Here is a 22325-nt window from a genome sequence, read left to right on the forward strand (position 1 = left end):
AGCACTGAAGAATTAATTATACACAGAGAATAACGTGAGTGTTGAGAACAGGCTCACAAAATACAAACTTCAGCTCAGTTTAACGTTTCTGAAGAGGCTCTGAACTAGCCCTAGAAACTTTTCCGAGCAGCCTTCAGATGCCGGCCCTCGCAGCCGTTGCATATTTAAGGACAGAAGCAGCTCCTTTACACCGTTCACCTCTCGGCACTGTCCCTCCATCAGCTGCCAGGCTGGTATTCCCCAGGGACCAGCACACACAGGGAAGCGGATCTGTCCCAAACGACACGTTTCACACCAGCTCACACTGCAAAAGGGGATTGGCTAGTCAGTGCCTAAAAGCCTTTGTCTGGGAGACAGACACTCACTCCCAGCCCTGACACAGGCTTCTTCTGTCGTCTTAAACCAGTCCCTTTATCCCTCTGCCTCTGTCCAGCTGCCTCTGGAGAGGAGAGGCAGCAATCCCCCGTCTCGCAGTACTGTTCTGAGGCTTGATTTCGTAAGGTGCTTTTGAAGCATCTCAGAAAAGGCACTACGAAAGTGCGGCTATTTTAGTGTCAGAAACACAGACAGAGGTGTGCGTCCCACAAGCCTTTCCCAAGGTACCCACACGCAGATCTAGAAGAGCCAAGGCCTCTCGTTCGGTCATGCTTCAGCAGTCCCGTCACAGTAGCTTTGTTTCCTCACATACCTTTGAACAAGCTTCACATTTCCAGGTTTCCACAGAATCACTGGGCTGCCCCATTTCGCAGACTGTCTCCAGTCTCCATTTGTTCTAACGGGCCAAATTCCGGATGCGTGACCGGGGACTTCCTCTGCCCTCGGAGAGTGTGTGCGTTCAGCATCTCCAGCAGCAAGTCATACACTGGGACCACGTTTTTACACTTCATGCTGAGAAGATGCTCCATCCCCTTGTTACTGTGAAGGAGGACAAAAACCAAGTCAGTGATCTGGGTCCGATAATGCAAAGAAGGAAAACATGCTCATGGCTTCGAGAGAGTCCTTTCTTTATCAGGAGGTGCTGCTCTAGTCCCTGCGATCACCTACCACCGTCTACAGTCACCCCAATGCTTTAAAGCTGAGTGTTTCACTATTTAGAGAACCAGGATTAGCTTTATGCTGCACAGACAGACTTCAGAAAATAATGCAGATGTATCAACCCTATTGAAATGAAAAAGAAATGATGCTGTAAGCCTGGGAGGCTCACACACGAGAAGGGGAGTTTACAGTGTGCAGCTCTAGTGACTACCTGCCTCTCCTACCTCGGCAGACCAAACCATCCTGGCTAACTTCAGGCAGTTTGTTTCGTCTCTGCGTGTCCAGTGTCAGATCCTGCAGATAGCTACAGGCTTTAAAAGCAGGTTTTTTGTGGTTTTTTTGGTTTTGGTTATGCAGTAAGATGCAATGACACTTTGTTAGCTTGAGCACTCTGTGGCTGTATCACGATTTGGACTAACAGGAGATGTATGTGCACCTGCGATGTCCACAGCCACGTACTTCAGCTGCACTCAACATTCTGGAGCTGAAATCTGAGTGTGCTTGCTCAGCACCAAATTTATCACAGTGGAAACAGCAGCAGCCAGCCAGCAAAAAGGTGATCTGACTGGATTGAGATGGGGACAATGCTTCCAGAAAAATGAGGTTTTGCAGTGATTCAAGAGTTATAAATATGTAAATGACAAAGAAGAAGTTGCGACCCCCCTCCTACATGCAGCTCTTGAGAGTCCCGCCCGCACCATTTGGTAATCAAGGCTGAGAGCATCAATTATTTTTCAGAACAAGGTGTAATTGACTGACCAGTGCTAAGCAACATAAAGGAGACAGGTCACAACAAGTAGCCTCCAGACTTCGAGTGAGGCAGCACAGCAAAAATCCTCTTGTTTTAATAAGAAAATATAAAAAATTTGCAAAGATTCACATTTATTCACGCCATGCCAGAAGAAGAGCTCCTGCAACGCTCTGATGTGGTGTCACACCACAGTGAGCAACCCAGCTGACAGCAGTGCATCAGAGCTGTGAGCTGGGTTCAGCTCTGGCTGGCGCTGTAGCTTCTGGAGGACCAGCTCTCAAACTCACCCCCAGTTCACAGACCGGCTGTTAAAAGCTGCCTTTCAGCACAGTCTGGTCCCTGCTGCTGCCACCTGCTCTCCCAGGAAGCCTTTCCCAAGGGCGCCTGTCCCTCTTCCAGTGTCCCTACACAAAGCCCGATGTGCTCATCCCTCCTTTGCATGCTCCAGCCTGGTCCCAGGACCATCTTCCCTGCACACACAGTTCAAAGCCAAGTCATAAGACAGCTTTGTGAATAGCTGGTCACCGAGTAATAATTTAAAATGACCAACAGCCTGAAAATTAAAGCATCTGTCTGTAGGACCCTGTGTTTGAGTCTGCTGCGCTCCATCTTCCCTGCACACACAGTTCAAAGCCAAGTCATAAGACAGCTTTGTGAATAGCTGGTCACCGAGTAATAATTTAAAATGACCAACAGCCTGAAAATTAAAGCATCTGTCTGTAGGACCCTGTGCAAGCAGAGACGAGCAGCTCCAGGAAGTCCAGGAACCAGCAGGGAGCAGAGAAGCCGCTTCCCACAGGGAAAGCAGGAGTGTGGCACGCCTGTAGTGCAAGTCACCTGGCAAAAATCCTGTGGTTGCGAATCAAAGACCAAGATTCGGCCTGGGACAAACATGGCGCCCAAAGTACACTTTCCTCCAGCAAATCCCAGCCTGCAGATCAGCTTTGAAAGAAACTTTATTTTGGACAGAAGAGTTCTGGAGACGGTGGGGTTGCTTTGGAAAGGCTGAATTTGTGTGGTTATTGTTAAACATCCGGGGCAGATACATCCTGAACAGTCCAATGTAATAGGGTTAGGACAGCATTTTCATATCAACACCACATTTCTGAGTGCCATCAAGCACTTGACTCTGCTGTCTGCTCAGCCGCGCCAGGGAGGGAAGCCTAACGACGAACAGCGATGAAGAGCAGCACCAGGAGTCTCTCAGGAGTGCTCTGGAGTTCAAGCCTGCCTTTGTCGCTGTAATAAACACGAACACCTTAGGAGCTACACGCATTCTGTAAAATTTACCTCGCGTGTCTGACATGAGAGAGGAGCATCAACAAATTAGCCAGACGAGTTGTCTGCTGCTGTGACGGGATTCCGCTCTTCGCAATAACCCACACCAGAGCATCCGTGACTATGTTAAGCAGGTGGTGCAGTTTCCTGTTGCTTTCAGGTTCTTCTGCTGACAGGGGAAACATGCCTAGCCAGAGAAGAGAAAGAAATACTCCCTGCTCATGAGGAAGAAAAAAAAAGCTACAACTGTGGATTTTTTGGTGATATATTGTTTCAATAGGATTAGAAAAGATACACTTCCTGACACCCCCCCCAAGACTGTACAAATGGTGCTCCATGTGCCAAACCAAGCTCTCACACTCCTTTGCCAAAATTTGACAGCCACGTCATTTGTAAACTGAGTAACTCTCCCAAATCCTCCCAAGACAATGTGTTGAACATAGACCCTTTAGTCCAGAAAATGGATGTGCTCTCCATTCTTCAGGGTTTTTTTCCTTTGAATCACTCTGTACCTCATAGTTTCTCCTAGTTTAGTAACTGTTATGAATTACAGCATTGTGCTCGCCTGAATCCCTTCTTGCTGAAAAAACCCTTTTTCTCTGAGTATATCCTGAGGAGGGGAGGAGAACATGGTGAGGGACATTGCTCATGGACCCAGCCTGCCATGATCTCCCTCCAGCTCACTCAGGGTGCCGCGATACAGTGTTTGCCTACAGTGCGAGTTAGCAAAAACAGAGTTAGCCAAAACAGAGAAAGGGGGTGGGGATATGGGGAGGGAAGAGGAGAAATCACCACTGGAAAGGTCTGGAGCCACACATATACATTATTGATAGAGCAGAAGAGACCCGGGGGAGGAGAAATCTTCCCAAAGATACTTACAGAAGGACAGAGCTCCAGAACACATTGAAAACTAGGAGTAAAAGATTAAATTTGACAGGAAAAAAAGAGCAGGGAGAGGTGAAAGGAGAGGTGAGTCTTTGAAGAAAAGTGGGTGATGAACATGGGGTTTTTGTTGGGTTTTTGTTGGGTTTTTTGGATGTTTTGTTGGTTGTTGTGGATTTGTTTCGGTTTGGTTTTTTTTTTTTTAAGAAAAAAAAAAGAATCGCTTTTGTTGTCTGCTGAAATAATGGTATCCATCTATCAAAAAGTGGGATACCAGCTGGACTATTCCCCTGCAGAACTGGGCTGTGATCACGCAGCAGCTCCTTGCTAAAAACAGTACATGTAAAGAGCTGTTATCTTGTTGTTGGATTCTTTTGACAACGTTAACCACAAAATGTTCTGGGGAATAAAAACATTTTACTGCAGATTAAGCTAGCAAACACTCATTCCTCTAGCAAACACTCACTCCAGTTTGCCTCATGTAAAAGGATGCAAAGCAAAGCTCCTACCCTGAAATTCATCTTCAGAATTGTTGAGTACTCTCAGTCATTTCTACCAATTAATTACCATTTAATAGGAACATTTCAGGCCTATTAATCATCACTTGGATGAGTAACTAGTTTTACCAGGTCTAAGCGTTAAGGACAGCGTTAATTCATAGAGCAATTTTTACACATGACCAGGATCCACAGAGAGATGAGCAGAAGTTCTCACTGAAAAGGACATACCCCCCACCCTGTAAGAAGCTTTCAGACTTTGTTCTTACAACAGGACATAGACCCTAAATCTAGCAAATTATACAGCCCAGAAGTTTCCTGAGCAAAATCCTTACCACCTGACAGGGAGAAGTCCTTTCCATTGTTCTCTTTCAATGGGTTTATCTCATTTGGTATTTCTGTCATTTTTAGAGGCTGATTTCCCAGCCACCCTCAAAATAAGAAAACCATTTGGTGAGCGTCAGAGTCGACTGCATACTCACTGGAATTGAGGAGGATCATTGCCTTGACACACAGATACTCCTTGTGCTGCAGTTTCAGCTCTCGGAACCTCGAGGTCATGGCCAGGAGCATATCAAAGATCTCCAAAATCCCCTCTACGCATTTCCCCTCGTCCCTATGGAAACACATTTAAAACGTTACCGAAAATGTAGAATTAGGGAACTCTGATTCAGCCAGCTAACAGTCAAAGCACGAAGGAGGCAGCAAAAGGCCTCTCCATCTCATCTCTGGGAGAGTGCAAAAGGTTCTGCATGAAATCTAAAGTGAAAATTACGCTGGTGTAAGAGGTCATCACCTCTGAGGATCTGATTTTCTCTTTAAAGTGGCTGCAGGATTGGCTGCAGGCAGGTATGACCGGAGTTCTGTAAGGCGCTTTAACCTCACAGCCGGTGTAATTCTGGATAATCGGCCTGAAGCTCTGCAGTGCAGGGCACATCATTACCATCCTGAATTCTTTTTCAGATTTGTTTCACAAGGAGTTAAGTCACGACTGGTGACATCACTCTTTGTACCTGACAGCGGCCCCAGGACTTGGTGACTAAGAAAATCCCCCCTAAAATGAGTTTCTTGGAACAATAAGACGTTTTAAAAGAATAGAACAACATCTACCCCATTCCCAGCACCTTTTTATTTGAAGGTGTTTAAATGTAAATAGATTTTCAGGTTTTTGGTGGTTTTGTGGTTTGGTTGTTTGTATGTTGGCAAGTGCTTACTGAATGCAACTTTCTCCATGTTGGATATTAGAAATAGCCCCATTTTCTGATTAAAAAACAAAACAAAACAACCCAAACACACCTAAGCCATTCCAATGGGTTTAAAATTAAGCAGCAGCAAATTTTGAACCACTGAAGTTACTGTTCCTGTTTTTTTGTTAGTTTTTTAACAGATACTCACTAAAAAAGCAATTAAGCTCTAAGAGGATGCTTCTTGTACTATCTGTAATATGAGATTTTTTTTTCCTCTGTCATGTTTTTAAGATGAAGCAGATTTAATCACAGCAGTGCAGGGTTGCTAAAGAACTTTACTCTTCCACTGGATCTCAAGGGGAAGGTGCTGAGCCTTCAGGCAGCGAGGCAGCACAGGCAGATTACACCGGCCAGGGGCAGCAAGCGCTGCCTGCAGAAAGGCAGCTCCCCAAACACTGCCCCGTTTCCCAAGTGTCTGCAAATTTAAAGCTGTGGAGAAGGACAAGGCAGCTGCCAGTTTCAACATAAAGACAGAAGCATCACAAAGATTATGTGGGAAATGTATCTGAAGTTCAACTAGGATAAAAACAATCAAGTTACAAAACAGTTTCATCCACTTGTCTCAAAAAAAAAAAAAAAAGAATTACAGCCTGCCCAGCTGCTTGCTAGCTCCCACTTGGCTGTGTCTTGTGGAGACGAAGGAATGCATCAAATAAGCTCACTCTGCTCAGCACATATTAGCTCCTGAGGAACTGAATGTATTGCAAAACACAGGGTGTCCTTGCATTGAATTTTATATGAGCAAATAATCTATTTCGTATATTCTATAAATTAGATTTATCTCTCTTACTAAGACATGTTGCTTTCTGTATCTATGATGATGATTGTTATTATTGAGCTCAAGCCACAGAAGGGGTAGAGATCTGAATTTCCCCATCTGAAAAGGTTAAGAGACATTTTAAATCTACCCATGAAAGCAGGTTTTTTTCCCCGACTTTTTACCATTATGAAGCCCAGGTCAAATTCTTCTAAGGACCTGTAGAAAAACACCCTTACTAATCTGAATTCTTCCCTGCTGGTACATGATGTTACAGAGAAATAATTTTTAATCCTGCAAACACTCTGCTTTAGCTTTAAAAAAAAATACTTTCAGTATTAAAAAGCAAGCTATGGGGTTTTTAAAATCCCTTTTGACTAGTGCTGCAATGTTCATTATTACAGGTATTTATGAAATCTGCGCTGTGGGCAGGAAGAAAAACAGGTAGGAAAACTACTTTAAAAAAATTAAAATATGGCCTGACACAACACCTGCTTTTTTTTTTTTGTTTTTTGAGTGAGGCGGGGAAGAAAATCTATCAGCTGGAGGAAATTGATTGATAATGTGTTGATGTGCCTACAGTTTCAGCACCCAGAGACTCGGACCAAAAGGTATAAAACGAAAAAAAAGATGTGAAAAATACAGAGAAAGTTATTGTTGTGTGCTACAGGAATTAAGGACCTGGCAAGACTGACAATATGTTTATGCTTAGCATTCCTTAAAACCCTGTAAGGATGTGGAGCCTCAAGACATAATTGTTACAAATGCAAGTAAAGGATTTTGTCAGATGAACTATCAATAGCATCTCGCATACTCAATTCTCTTCCTCTTACCGTTCACCCCACCTCCAAACATGCCATCATGAAGCATTCTCAAGAAGTTTATTTCTCTTACCTGTCTAGTACGAGATCTGGTGCAAAAATTAGTTTGCCAGGATGGTCAATTGATCTCCACATCAAACCAATCATTAAAACTTCCATCCAGCAACTCTCCAAGAGTCTTACTTGGTCATAGAGGCTGAGATCAACGAAGCCTAAAATGATGAAGATAATATAAATCAATCTGTTTATTCCTCTGTTTTGATAAAGCAGACTGAGCATATGAGAAAAAAAATCAACAGAAAGAATTGTGGCTTGTGAAGAAAGCCAGAAAAGGGATCACCGACATCAGAAGGACCGTGCTGCCATCTCAAATAGTAACAGAAATATTTGGTATTATCACTGTCAAATCTTCCACAAACCATTTGAAATGAAGCAGTGATGTTCAAGGGCAATTACTCCCGTACAGTTGGTGAAACTCAAGTGACTGCAGAGGACCTGCCTCACGCTTAGCCACCTCTTCAGATGATGATCCCACGGCCTGCTGAGAAGCACCAGGGAATCACTTGCAAAACTTGCATTTGTCAGAGATGTTACTGCTCTGCAGAGGACCCCTGAGAAAACAGCGTGCTCTTTCTCTGGAACATGTGGTTGTCGCTTGCAGGGGTTTTTTTAATCTCATAAGACAGGCATGTTTCTGGGGTTGTTGGGTAACTGTGAAAGAACCCACAGCTTGGTGCCTCTGTGTTATCGCCCCCTTTTTACATGATACATGTTGACCCCATCCCATCCCTTTCCTGCTGCCTCCTTCTCTATGCACTAAACCAGAGAAGAAAAGACAAGGGGAGCTGGTGAAGGTAATAGTGTCCCCATTGCCTCCATACACAGCAGCCCAGAGGCAGAAAAAAAAAAAGTGATGATTGTGCATAAACCTGTTCCAGCATTTAGTTCTCTCCAGAACTTAGAGCAAGACATCAGCGAGCACTGCAGCACAGCCTGAAGCACACCCTTTCCCTTCCTCTGCAAAAATGACCAGGGAAAGAAATACGCGTAGAAGCCGAATAACGAGAAGTGAAGCGTATACAACCCAAACCAAAAGATCAGAAGCGTGAATTATCCAAACATAAGTGGGAAAGCAGCCTGCTCAGTCAAGGAGTAAAACCCAGATACAATGGAGACCAGTCCAGTGGTCAAAAACAAGATCAGGCCGCAGTTTTCGAAGCAGAGCTGCTTTAGATAAGTCCCTCAGCAAAGGCGCTCCACGCTCAGAGAAGCCGGCACCTGCAACTCTGCAGAGTGAAAAATCGGTACAGCCTGGCCACGGGAGACAGGTCCTCCTTAGTTCTTGCCAGTTGTCTGAGGTCTTAAAATACTCACAGTACGTTTGCGCTGTCAGAGAATCTGCATCAGTCATTTACACAAATGCTCCACATATTTTAATCATATTAAACTACTAGGCTGGAAGACAGTTGGTGACAGCCCCAGGTTGACATAAACTGGGTAATGTGCGTTTTCTCTTATCACTGTTAAAAGTGCTGCCTTTCGAAAGCGATAGCCTTGCTGCTTATTTTATGAGAAGGGTAAACAAGAGCCTCTGAGCAGTACCTTCCCTCCCGGATTTTGCTGTCACAGAATTTACTACAGAATCCACAGCCAACAGCAGATTATCTGCCAGACACACACTCATAATTTTAAAAGTGCTTTTAGAAAAACAATCATGGATGCATGAATAGCATAAACTGAGCGTGGCAGTTTCCTGGGAAACAACAGCCCAAAGACATTTCGGAAGTTTATTTAAATAAACATTTACACAGGCATGTGCTGATTTCTTTAGCACAAACAACCTGTTACTGGGTTTAAAAGCTACCTCAGTCGAGTGAGATGTCTGAACGAGTCCCAGCGTTCAGTCTGCAGATACTTAAAGCTCCAGATTTACCCCCGATGTCATCTGCTAAACTCACACTATCGGCACCAGCAGCATGGTTTATGAGCACAGCTATTGGAAGGGCTATGCCGGTCCTTTTCCTAACGATCGTGTGCTTTAGAGTCTGGGGACAACACAGCTTCCTCCACCACAGCTTCTACTGCACTGTCAGAAGTCCCATTTAATTTGCTGCACTGTACATTAAACTACTTATTTTTCTATGGCCGTAGTGCATATTCTTTAAATCAATCACATGATCTATACCTAATAATTTAACTATAAGTTACTAAGGCGGACAAGAGGCAGCTTGTGCTGCCTGTGTACTAAAGAGCGAATGACACACTGCTCTGCTCAGCCACACACTAGGTTGCATAATGAATCCAAATGTCAATATTATTACAACATCCGATTGATTAGCAACACAGGCTCAGCTATGAACCACGTTCGACTCTCTCAGGGCAGATCAACAAAGTAAAAGTCAGTTACAGAAGTTATGTTCTGCCATCTGACAACTCAGAATTAAAATACTTGGAATTCAGAAGGAAAAAAACCCAGGCATCAGCTTCTCTTCTACTGAGCAACATCAAAAATGCAATCCATTAAGCTGGAAGTACAGACAAAGGCACAGTCACAGAGTAAAACTCTTCACAAAAGAAGCTCATTAAATATTAAATATGAAAAAATATATTTCCTATTCAGGTAAAAAGGTACTGTTAACATCAGCATCCATAAGGAAAAACAAAAAAATATTTTCTTTCACTTTCGGTGAGTGTCAGAATAACAGCCAACAATAATTTAGAGGTGAAAATGGGCTTCTTACCCAGTACACAAATGCAAATATTCACCTTTGCAGCAAGTAAAATCAGTGTTCATTGGGCCATTAGTCAAGAAGTCTGTATTTTTTTTTCTAAGACCTTACCTCAAGGAAGCAGAGCGTGGATCTAGATTACTAACTTCAGTCAAGAATTTTTGAAAACTGAAATTCTACGTCCTAAGCTTTAGTCACCACAGTTACTTTAATGGAAAAAAAAAAAATCCACTTTCAAGTAAATGCTCTAACTACCACGTAACATGGCAATATTACTTATAATTAGGTGCATATTACACATCACACCTATTTTTGGCATTGTTCTGAAATGGTATTCTGTGTAACAGGAGTGATCAGAAAAAACAAACACACAGGATAAAATGTCGACATTCCCAGGAACTGTTTTGAAGCAGTTTGACTGCATCAGTGGGTTTTCTTCATACAGTCGAAAATAAACTAAAAGTGATCAACATAAAAATTAGGGTTGGTTTGGAAACTGATCTTTTGAAAAATGTAAAAAATTAATCTCAGCTGGCTGAGGTTTTGGATTTGTCGTTGGGTTTTTTTTTAAAAAGCTGATATAGTTAAAAAAAGAAGTTAAGAACAATCAGGAAATGGAAAAGGTTGGTTTGGGTGTTTTTTTCACATTCAAACGGTGCTTAAAATGGGGTAATTTTCTAAGATTTGCTCTGGTTTTCCTTCACAATTCACTTCCTACTGGATTAACATATCTATAGGGAGTCCTCTGAAATGGTACCTTTTAATGAAGTTTTTCTGATCAAACAAGAGATTATAGCAATAGACACCCGTTATGATTACTTACCTTACAGTTATGTTCAGAGTTTCTTATCTCAGGAAAAGTAAGGATTAAGGATTCAGGCTCTTGGTTTCAAACATTCCACCTTAACAACAAAACCACTGCCACTTTGCAAATGGCCAGCGTGGTTTACGAGGCTTGTGCTGTGCAGCCACCTCCTCCACGCTGCCTCAGCAGCTGACCCAGAATTGGCACACTAAAACCATCACACCTGAACCCTCCAACAGAGCCGCTGAGCCATGGAGACTGTAATCTGCAGCTAGGAGCTGGGTCCAGCAGCTGGAGTTAGTGGCACCTTCAGCCACTCCAGCTAGACCTGAAATGGGATAGGCTTCCCTTAATTCTTAGTTTAAGGATCACATGAACATCCTCCACCAAGCTTCTTCCCTGTACTGTACACACTCTGTTCATTTGTAGAGGTAAGGATTACTGTCACCTCTTCCTGCATGTGTATTCCAGCAGCGGCAAGTGCCGTTTACAGTGCACTAGTGTGACAAGTCCAGGGCGCACACCAGCACGCTCTGGTTGCCTTCAGCACGAGAGAAGCCATGGTGTGCTGGCTCCTCAGTCCTGACGACTGGTTAGGACTACCCGTCGCACTGCAGAACATACGAGCCATGCAAGGTAAACACAGCCACAGGGTTCCCTTCTAGCAGAGGAGGTTAAGCCCCCTGCTGCTCCACGTCTATCAATTATTTGATGCTTCTTCCAGGTCACTATTACTAGTTGGTCACCTCAGCCCTTGCTAAAGGGCCACAGTCTGCAGTTTAGTCTGTGCCAGCCAGCAAGTTCCTCTGCTCAACTTTGCCCACTATCTTTCCTGTGTGCTGGCTGCTTTTATTCTGGCTTTTAATCTCCATTGCAACTGTTTTAATCGTGGATGCTTCATGGAGAAGGAATCACAAGCGCTCATCACTTCGGGTTTGTAAGAACTGAGCAGTCCATTGCCATGATACTGTGGTCGCATCTGAGCCATCCAAGACAACAACACATGCGGTTGTACTTCAGTGCATGTTCTTTGTGTTGCCAACAACCAAAAGCATCTTCATTGATTTTTGTTTTGAAGGAGAGCACACAATAACTCCTAAATATATGCTACGCACCACTTTGCAATCTGAAGCTCTTGCATAGCAGCTCTGTCAAATGAAGCAATTGCAGATGCTCAGTGCTTGGACACACTTCAGTTTTCAACTGTATTAGAAATCTTTTAGCAGGATTCAAGGAAATAATTCAGTTTTCAATTATTTTTTATAGCAATCTAGTTAATACGCCTTTTAATGAACCTTCTAAATCAGTTTCATCAGGTATTTTTGACAAGGTAGAAATTACAGGCAACACCAACTATGCTTTTTAGCAACACGAACAGGTATTTGACTAACAGCAGACAGTAAATTACAGACTAGGTTGTTGTCTAAATCAAATCACATCCAGGTGAATCACTGAGAGCAAGGAATTGTCCATTACTTTGTAGAATAAAAAGCTTAAGACTTTCACGCTGCACATTTACTGTGCTGCGCTCTTATTTCAGGGTAGAGAATGACACATTGACTGTAAAAGCATTGACTAAAATAAACAAAAAACAAGACTGATATTCTTACCAGGAATTTTTTTGGCCCAACCAATCATGTGAACCAACTCTTTGTCTGCCAGTTTTGTCAAGGACATCATCATGGAGGCCTCCGTGAACGGTTTGCTGGGACGACTCACCAACACATTAGGAGGCTCCGCTTCAAGCAGCGATAAAACAAACTGCTCCGGACTGACCGCGCTGAGCAGGATCTCTTTTACGCGGGTTGCCGTCTCGCTGTATTTCTTAGCTTTGCCAATGCAATGCACCTGATCTTCTGCACTACGATGGCGGCGCAGGATCCGATACCCACAGCGTTCTCTTCTTGAGCCTGACACGAGAGACACATGATTGCACTGAAGTATTTTTCTCTGTGTTGCATTATGCAGATCCAAATGTTTGGGGACAAGAGGGAAAACCCTTTAATATTGGATGTAATTGAACATCTAATATTGAACATTAAGTTTCAGAATTGGTAGAGCATTCAGCATTGACTTTGTTTCCACTGACTTCAGCAGAGGGTTTTGTTTATTCTAAACAGAAAATAACGTTTAAAAAAGGTTTATTTTTCTCTTCAGTCAACTCACTTTAAAAGTCCATGGGAAAATTTCCATCGACATCAAAAAGAGATAAATCAGGTCTTTAAATGCAAATAAAGCTATCTGTTTCTAAATTCTGTTTTATATGTAAACTGGGTGAAGGAAAGTCTTCTGAAAGGCTGGGCCATGACACAGAGTAAATTAGTCAGCCAGAAGCACAGCTGGGCCTCACTGCGAGCTGGGTGTTCAAGGTAGGGACTTAATGAGATGCAACCCATTTTCCCCCTGCATTCCACTAAGCTGGCAGGAGCTTCCCCAAAACGAATTCAGACACCTACAACTAGAAGGAGCCAGCCCTTGTTTGGAGTCCCGCCTGCAGCTGCAAAGAGCAGTCCCTTAAATTTCTGGACTTAATATATTGCTCATTCTGACAACACCAATCATCTCCAATCCTCTGTCATGGTTATTGGAGGGACCACTGTTACCTGTTCTTGCATAACTGCCATGGAGAAAGTCTAAAAGCATTTCCAAAAACGTGGTATGGAAATTTGCTAAAACATTCAATCACGGCTTCTATTTCCCTCACCCCTTCAGCATACTCTGTAATATGCTGAATATTACCCTTCAGCATACTCTGTAATAAGGACTATGTTTACTCATTTACCAATAATCCTTCGTAAGGCTTGTGCAAGGCTACACCATATTAACGATCAGGATATTTAAAAATACTAAGTTACTGAAGAGATCCTTAGACTGGAATCCTCCAGCACTTAACATTTCTAATATCACAGCTAAATTGTCCTCTAAATCTTTTAGAAGTTAATTTTTTGTGCTGGTTATCACCACTTTTACTGACATATGAAACTCAAAGGTTGAATTTTCACAGATATGAAAATGCCTGTGCTAACATAAATCTAGACCAGACTAACATTTATTATTGCATACTTAGGCACCACGGAGTCTTAAAGCATAATAAGTTGTCTCATTTGGTTTCAGTCCCACAACACATTTGACAGAAGCATCCTTCCTGCTGCTGCTCGGCATTACTACATTTATGAAGTCCTTTTGGTGTGTTGCCTGAAGTCTTCTTGTCCTGATCCCAGACTCTGGTTCTTCTTCACTGGGGTATAAGATTAAAGACTTCATAAAGTGTGTGAAGACAAAGAAGCAAATGAATAATGAAGACAGAAGAATCCCAAGAACCTAAGGAGCGACAACAAGCACACTGGCCAGGGTACTCTGGGACAATGATCAGCCTGTGTTCTGGGCATGACACCCAGCAGATAAGTCAAAAGGAAAAGCTTTGCAGTTCACCTGGAAGAACCAGACATTCCAAGCCACCTCCTAGAAAGGCCAAAGGATCTGGGTGTCAGCTACTGGTAGGGTGATAAGTTCGGACCAGCTGCCAGAGTCCTGGTTTCTCACGTGTGTGTGTGCATGAGAGAGAGGGTTTGTGCACTAAGTACCTGGAAGAACAGAGGGGCCAGGGGCCAGCTGCTGGCTAACATTGACTGTCTGAATGCAGTTACTGGAGGGCTCCATCGCACATGTCTGTTTTGTGACCATCTGTGAGGGAGAAAGGCTGAGCAGCAGCAACTGGGGTGAGGCTGTAGAGCCAGAGGCCATCACTCGGAGGAGATATGGGGATCCGCAGGCCAACTATTTGACAGAGTGAGTGTCTAAACCCAGCTACTGGAAGGATCTATGTTGTATAACACTGCCTGTATTCACAGAGTGCTGTGTTTTCCGTCTGTGCTGATCTGTGTGGATACAGGTATCGTGTGTGTATGTACCTAACAACAATGCATGCTCAGACTTGCTAATGGACCTGAAGGACATGGCAATGTGGCGGTTTCCCTTGTCAAGCTACTATTCCTACCATTCTTCATCCATATCCGTCAGAGCTATACAGACCATTATGTAAATGCCAACCCGGCAATGCAATTCTCACCCTGGGTTTTAGTTAGCAAAGAGGCCCAGCCACAAGCCAAGTTAAAAATAAAGGCAGTGGGAGCACAAAAAAAAAAATTTCAGACACTGTTGACAAGGCTTTGTGTCGCTAAATAAGATGTTGGGTGAATGCAGGTTCGTGGTGGAGATTCCTCAGATGAGGTGGCTTTTCAGGTCATAGTCCTGTCTTGTCTTCAGCAGCTGCCAAGCACCATTTCAGTTAACCTGTGAGAACTATGGGATGCAAAGGTCAGTCAGGTACAACCTGAAGGCACTGAAAAGACTGGATAAGGGCTAAAAAAATTCTGCCAAGACTTTAAGGATGTGAAACCATGAACTGCAGATTGCTGTCATCCTCACTTGCTGCCTGTTCAGTAAATCACCACGGTTATAAAAGAGAACAGAATGACCATTAAAGAAGTTCCCAATATCAGAGAACACCTTCTAATTGAAAACCCAAGAGACTGAAAAAGACAAATAGGCAAAGCTGGTTCAATGGATAGTCCTCAGGCATGGAGGAATCCAAGTGGGAAAAGTCATTTGGAAATGGAAGTGTTACCAGCTAGAAGTCCAGCTTAAAGTCTGCAAGTGGCAAGGAAGGTTTTACATCCTTAAAAGGAACATTGGTTGAGTAGTGACAGGACATTTGCACAAATAATGGATTGAGGGAAAACAATCAATGATTTGCAGAACCAGATGCTTAGCTGAATGACATCCAGCTAGAAGTTGCCAGAGCAGCTGAACAGCAGTTAGGAAAGATAACTCACCAGCAGAGATAATCAGAGCTTGAGATATGCTAGACGGTAGATTCATGAAATCAGACTTGATGGGGATACCCCCCAAAAAAGGTTAACTGCAGAACTACACATGTCACAGAGCAATTTCTTCAACCATCTGTCTGGGCAAATCCTCTTTGGTTTTTTTTCCTGAGAGAGTCAGAGGACAGCAAGGCATAGAATAATTTCTACAAAGACCCTTGGATGATGTAGTGAACTCTGCTAATGCACGTTGGACTAATGCACAAAGGCCAAAATGAAAATCTTAAAGTGCTTTGTCAGCTTCAGAAAAACATTAGAATGACACAGTGGGCTGCAGACTGTTCTGAAGTCATGTCACGCACAGAAAGTATGTCAATATTTTCCATCAGGGAAGACAAGGAGGAAAGGTCGACAGTGAGCTAAGCAATTGGAACAAAAGTACAGCTGGACACAGATGGGGAAATGCCTAGTTACCAGAGTGCTCTGTCTACAGAGAGATCCATGGCTCTGATTTCTGTATGTATGTGCATGGTAGAGACCGTAACTGCCAGAAAAGATCTAAAGAAGCAACGCCACACATTGCTTCCACTATTTAGAAAGCTGAAGATCAGTGAACATGGACATCTTGAAGGAGAGAAGAAGAAAAATAGCAAAAAGGGACTAAAAGCCATAAAGAGATGCAGGCAGAGAAGAAGCTTTCTTGGGCTATCAAAAAATACCAGTTGCTCCATGACATGCATAGTTTTTCTTCTCCAGGACTCGGCAGAGCTGTGAAGCCACCAAAAAGAAGTCACGTGAACAGCAACAGTCTTTCCATTAAAAACATGGAAAAGTTGTTCAGTTAGGGACCATATCTAAATTTATGAAGTCAGAAAAACTACTGGTTTGAGACAGATCTGGGGAGAGGTGGAGATCCCCAATGACACAACAAGGAAGAAGTGCCAGCAGTTTGGACGGATCTGCCAGAAGCAATCTGTGGACAAGCAAGCCCTTGCAAGCAGCTCATTGACCCTAGTTCAGTTCCCGGCACTGAAGTGATCCAACCGCAGTCCTGTGGGATTCCACATCCTCCGATCAGCTGTCCTCAGCTCTCTTATACTGTCACCCAGGCTCCTCTGTGGCATGGGAAATATCAGGCCTTTGGTGCCAAGACCCAAGTTATCCTTTCCAATTCACTGCTGTAAAGATTTTTACATAACATTTTTGTAGCCTAAAATAAAAACTAAAATATCTAAAGTATCTAAAATAAAAACTGACTGTTAAGTGACCAGGTACTTTAATGAAAGAGAGCAAAGAAATCAGCAAAATTTAAAAAATATTAAAAAACGGTAGTCCAGCATCCTAACTGATACAACCTTGTACAGTTTTTATCTGTGCAGCTGCACTCCATGCTCCATCTTAAAATAATTCAGTCAGGTTGTGATACTTACTGATGGTACTGAAGATCTCCATACTTGTGGGGTTTCTTACTGGGAAATAACAAGCCCCTTTAAGTTACTTTATGTTATTTAACTAAATCAAGTCTCATATATAACCAGCACTTACTAAAAAATACCCCCTCCATTTAAAACATAAAAACAGTGCAAAAAGCCAACTAGGAGTGTTATGAGACTTCTGCATAAAAAACTTGTTAATAAAAAAAAATAGTTGGTGACATAAAATAAAGGGGAGGGGAGGAACAGGTTTTGAATTATTGTTTGTGTTTTTTAAATCGTGTTATATTGCCAAAGCAGGCGAAGGCCGATTCACTGAGCCATGTGCATAAAACACAGCTCATTAGTAATTAAAAGATATATAGCTTATTTCCACATTAAAATTTATTCTGCTTGTATTAAAACAAAAAGGAGTGCATTGTAATATTACACAATCAAGAAAACAACACTTAAGCTTATTAAGTCAATTGACACAAGAGAAAGTAGCAGTCTTTCCAATTAAAACAACACATTTCAAAAATGAAAGGAATTTCTGTGCTTTCTGTTCAAATCCAGAATTTATGCAGGACTGAGAAATTTTACCTGTATATCTGTTAACATCCACAGGCATGTATAAGTGTTTATAAAACTGTGTATTTTGACTATAGATCAGTTTAATGGTTGGCTTCACTAGACACAGGGACGTGGATCAATCTGTGTAAAGACGCAGCAATAAAATACTTGGAGCTTCCCAGATCAGGGACTATTTCTGACTTTACCACAAGCTCCCTAACTATACTTAATAGATAATATTCATTCAGATAAGGGTAATTTAGGCAATTGCAGAAGCACACAAGATGAGCAAACCCCTCATTCTTCCTACAGCACTCTCCTTATTTAGAGCTATTCTTTGCACAAGAAAATAGCTGTATTCAGCGGAGAACGCTGGACCCAGGGCAAGACCTTGAGCTACAGCACCGTAGATCACATGGGTAAATGATCACAAGATCATCGGAAATAAGGCACATTGGGGGGAAAAAAAAAGTAATTAAAATGAGCCTGTTGTTCACTCATGCACAATGCCACAACAGGTACTGGCAGCAAAACATGCTACTTTTAAAGCAACTCCTGCTTTATAAACTCTTTGAAAATGGCAAATGCCTCTGCTGCCTGACAATAGTGGGCAGTTACATGCCACGTTGCTCTTAATATTGATTTTGGTCCCTGGTAACTGCTTATAGTTCAGCACAACTGCAGATTCTACTGCTTGAATGTATTTTAATAACTTTTTGTAAGTGTCTGAGCTTAAAACTCACTCAAGTCTACATTGGTAAATCATTATCACTCCAGCCACTTTTGAAAGCAAATGCAAATGTTCTGGTGAGAACAGAGCAGACCTACTGACAAAGAAGCTGCCATCTGCCATACACACACGAGAACACGAGCTGAAATTACAGTAATTTTTATAATAGCTAAAATACAATTAATATATCTGATGTCCAGGGAAGGCCATGAAACATTTTTTTTCCCCACTTAGTCTTCTTTTCTATTTCTGAAAAAGTAAATTATGGTATTTCAAAGTGCTATCCAGAAACTGCGCACAGCAGCCACACACAGGAGAAAAAGAGGGACCCTGAACCACATCAGCCCAACGAAGAAGTCTGTTTTTCTTTCTGCAGGTCTGTGGAACAATGCCAGTATTCAAGGGCAGTATCTCTTCATCACTTTTTAGTATGGCCTCTGAGCCTCCTCATTTGGGGCACGGAGAGGGGAGAAAGGAGCTTTATCTTTGGAACATTTTCAACACGTTAAGAACTGGCACATGGGGATAAGATATAAGAGAGGGGCAAAGGAAGGGAATAAAAGGTAAGTCTAGTCCAGCAGGGAAACCGAAAACTCCTGGTGGAAGAAGGTCTGTCTGAGCCTCAGGAAAAGCAAAAAAATTTGAGCCTCAGGAAAAACAAAAAAGAAAAGCACGAGCATAGCTGCTCCCACAGCGGGTATAGCTAAGGATGAAGCAACCCCCCTCTTCTTTACTGCCTTTGGCAAACAGTCCAGTCCATTTCAGCTCCCCAGGTGAACACCAGAAAGCTCCAAGAGAAGATCAATTTTATCCCAGCCTGTTTTATTCGCGTTTGCTGGCAGACTTCACTGCAGAATTTCTGTTTCCTTGCTCCTGGTGACAGTGCTTTGCAATTATATTTCTACCTCTGCTAGTGCCAAAATTTAGCAGTAACTTCCTTGATTGGAACCGTAGGCAACACAGACATGCTACAGAGAAATTCGCAGATGCCATGCCTAAGACCCTCACTGGGCTTTTGGCGATGCCGGTAAGAAAATCCATTATCACTTTAATACAAAACACCTCCAAGCCTTCACTGAATTACCCACAGCTTGTTGGGTTGCGAACGTGATGACATCGAAGAGAATTTCAGACCAGGACGCTCCAAAGCAACACTTTCCTTCTGCCTCTTACTGCTTTAAAGATGGCATGTGCTGCCTGATCACATCTACACACAGAAACATGTGATATACATACACACACGTGTATTTTTTCTCAAGGTGTCTATTGATAATATGCAAAATGAGGATTTAAGGATTTGATGCAAACAGTGTAGAGTTTTTATGAAGAGCTTTCATAAACTACAAAGTCGTAAATGTGGTTCTTTTATCACTTCTGCTGGACAGCAAGTCTCCGCTGAGCAAAAATGCACTTACAAACCATTCTGTCCTATCCAGAGTTTTAGCAGATGCCAACCAATGCATTCACTAAGTGACCTGGGAGAGGAGGAGAGATGGTGAAAAGCTTTCATTAAAAGGAAAACATACTCTTTTATGGCTTCTACAGTAAAAAACCGGTATTAAAGCACAGCTCTAACAAGAAAAAACTTGAAAGATAATCACCCTGGTCTGCAGGAAATCACATTTACATTTCATGCAAGAAATACAGCCTTAAACTCTGTCTGGTTTAAATGTCTGTCACCATGTGTTCATGCATCAGCATTACTCACAGGTGCCTCTTAACTCATCAGGCAACTCAGACAATTGTGAGTAATTTTTATATTCCTTTTTCTGAACTTAAACTGTTGACTCTCAAATTCTCAAGAGTCTCAAATTTCAGTGCTACTATTTAGAGAACCTTATTTGTAGAAAATACAATTCCTGTTATTTTTCTGTTATAGTTTCAAAGTGTCATTTTTGGTCTGGCACAGCCATTAATGTCCTGTAAACATTCATTATTGTAAGAGAATATGTTTATGAATACGTGACAAGTTTTAAAAGGAACACAGGCTAAGACATAAGTACTTATTTATTACTTGTAATACCCTAATGCCTATGAGGTCTAATCAAACACCAAGACTTTCTGGGCAATTACAATAAAAGATTAATTTAAGGAAAGCATTAAGGTGGAGGAGCACCTTACATTATCAGAGTGGAATCAATCTTTACAGAAACTCTGCCACTCCAGAACCGGGGCTTGACAGAAACCCCTGCTGGAAAAACTTTAAGTAAAATTCTCAGTCATAAAGATGAACCAAAAGACAGTGACACTGTTCAGAAAGAAAGCTTTCAAAAGGAGTCTCATTTGCAGGAAGGCTTTCCTTTCTGGAGGCCAGACAGCAAAGGTAGCTAAGACCATAACAAAGAACACCACCAATAAAGTTGAGATGCACCATCAACACAGAACAAGGTATGAGCTTCATATAGAAAGAACTAGCTGACTTGAGCAACAGAAACTAAATGTAATGTACTTCAGGAGTATAAAAATACTACAAAGGACAATTGAGATTCGCGGCTCTAAACTGGGAGTTATCAGCTAGAAAGGAACCAGGAGGCTGCAATCACAACAGCTCATAGGATGATTATGAACTGCCAATGTGTTGCAACCATGAAAAAGACAGAGAAGAGCTCCCGCAGAACCCGATGTGTATTAATGCTATCACAGCGAGGAGAGTTCACAGGAATACTGTCCACGATGCTGGTCATCCAAGTGCAAAACAGACTATTTCTGCCTAAAGCAGGTTGAGGAACAAGCTACCTTGATGACTTCCAGATTTTGTCTACTTTCCTATTTTGCAAGAGGAGGAGATTTCTTGGTTTATGTAGCCTAATAAAACAAAAATTGTGAGGGGATATGTTGTAGTCCATAAATACAACTAGACTGTTAATAATAAAGAGAAAAGGAGCCTCTAAGCTACAAGACAATGTTGCCACAAGAACAAATCGGCATTAATGGTTCAGCAATAAATGCTGGCTGGAATTCTAAAGAATGTTCCTAATGAAAGAAATAATATTCTGCAAACAGCCTTCAGATCAAAGCAGTGGAAAGATGAAAACACCGCCTAGACTCGAAATAGAAATGGGTATCTACATTAAATGAGATGAAATGAGGTGCATGCCTGCAAATCACAGAAGACCAAGCACAGTGACCTTCTCCTTTCCACTCCAGTTTTCCTGCGTGATGTTTTCCCAGTCTATTTCTATCATGTACATTTGGGGAATCTACTAGAAACAACAATAAGCCATGACTGTGAAAGTATATTAGATGTTGAAATACATTCCATTTTCTTCTTAAGATTAACCTTAAAAATATAATCTCTCAATGTATAACAACATTAGAGTCACATGACTGTAAGTACAAGGTAGGAAGAGAAAAGCCTGGATAATTTTGTGTGGTGCAGTGACAAACAGTGGTTGTTCACTACTACTTTTGATGGAAATGTTGCAGGACATCATATGAAAATAGCCTGTTCGAAAAAAGGACAGCCTGCCCACTGCCTTCCCCTCGCTGCCCCACCAAAGCTCCACAAAAAAGCCCAGCAACCAGAGAGCTACTTTTCCACGTGACCGGTGGTCAAGCTGCTATGGGATGTTGTAGATGCCAAGACTTTACCGAATAAAAAAAGAGGAAAACTTGACATTCTGTTAATATATTAAGACATATTTAATACAAAAAAACCTCTTCTAGACCAGAAGTCCCCAACTGTTAATTTTTCAGAAGCTGAGAGTTGCCGGCAGTAGTTTCACTGAGGTGCTAGCTTCATTCTTATGCTCCTCCTGGGGCGTTCAACTCTTACTGCTGTTGGAGGCTGGATACTGGGTTAATGAACTACTGCTTTGATGCAGCTCTGCAATTCTTGCACTACATTCAACCACCAGAGCATCGTACAGCCTCATTTCCCCATAGTAGAGGGAATTTCAGCTTGGTTTAGGCTCAGGCAGCAACAGGTCTTGTGTTCCCATTCTGCAGAACACAGTGTGCAAGTAAACAGCCTTCCAGAGCT

At 42.3% G+C, this 22325-nt stretch overlaps 1 protein-coding gene across 1 annotated transcript in view; it reads right to left on the reverse strand.

Moving 5' to 3' along the window:
- Nucleotides 1–725: 725 nt before the first annotated feature.
- Nucleotides 726–22325, reverse strand: part of ESR2 (estrogen receptor 2 (ER beta)) — a 43018-nt gene continuing 21418 nt past the window's right edge. The window contains exons 5-9 of the mRNA XM_010143122.1: nt 12413–12712; nt 7342–7480; nt 4926–5059; nt 3077–3251; nt 726–915 (exon numbers count right to left, since the gene is read on the reverse strand). Of these exons, the coding sequence (XP_010141424.1) occupies nt 726–915; nt 3077–3251; nt 4926–5059; nt 7342–7480; nt 12413–12712 (938 nt within the window). The remainder of the gene's footprint in view (nt 916–3076; nt 3252–4925; nt 5060–7341; nt 7481–12412; nt 12713–22325) is intronic.

This window comes from Buceros rhinoceros, unplaced genomic scaffold (assembly GCF_000710305.1).
Source record: "Buceros rhinoceros silvestris isolate BGI_N320 unplaced genomic scaffold, ASM71030v1 scaffold589, whole genome shotgun sequence".
NCBI classification, from domain to species: domain Eukaryota; kingdom Metazoa; phylum Chordata; class Aves; order Bucerotiformes; family Bucerotidae; genus Buceros; species Buceros rhinoceros.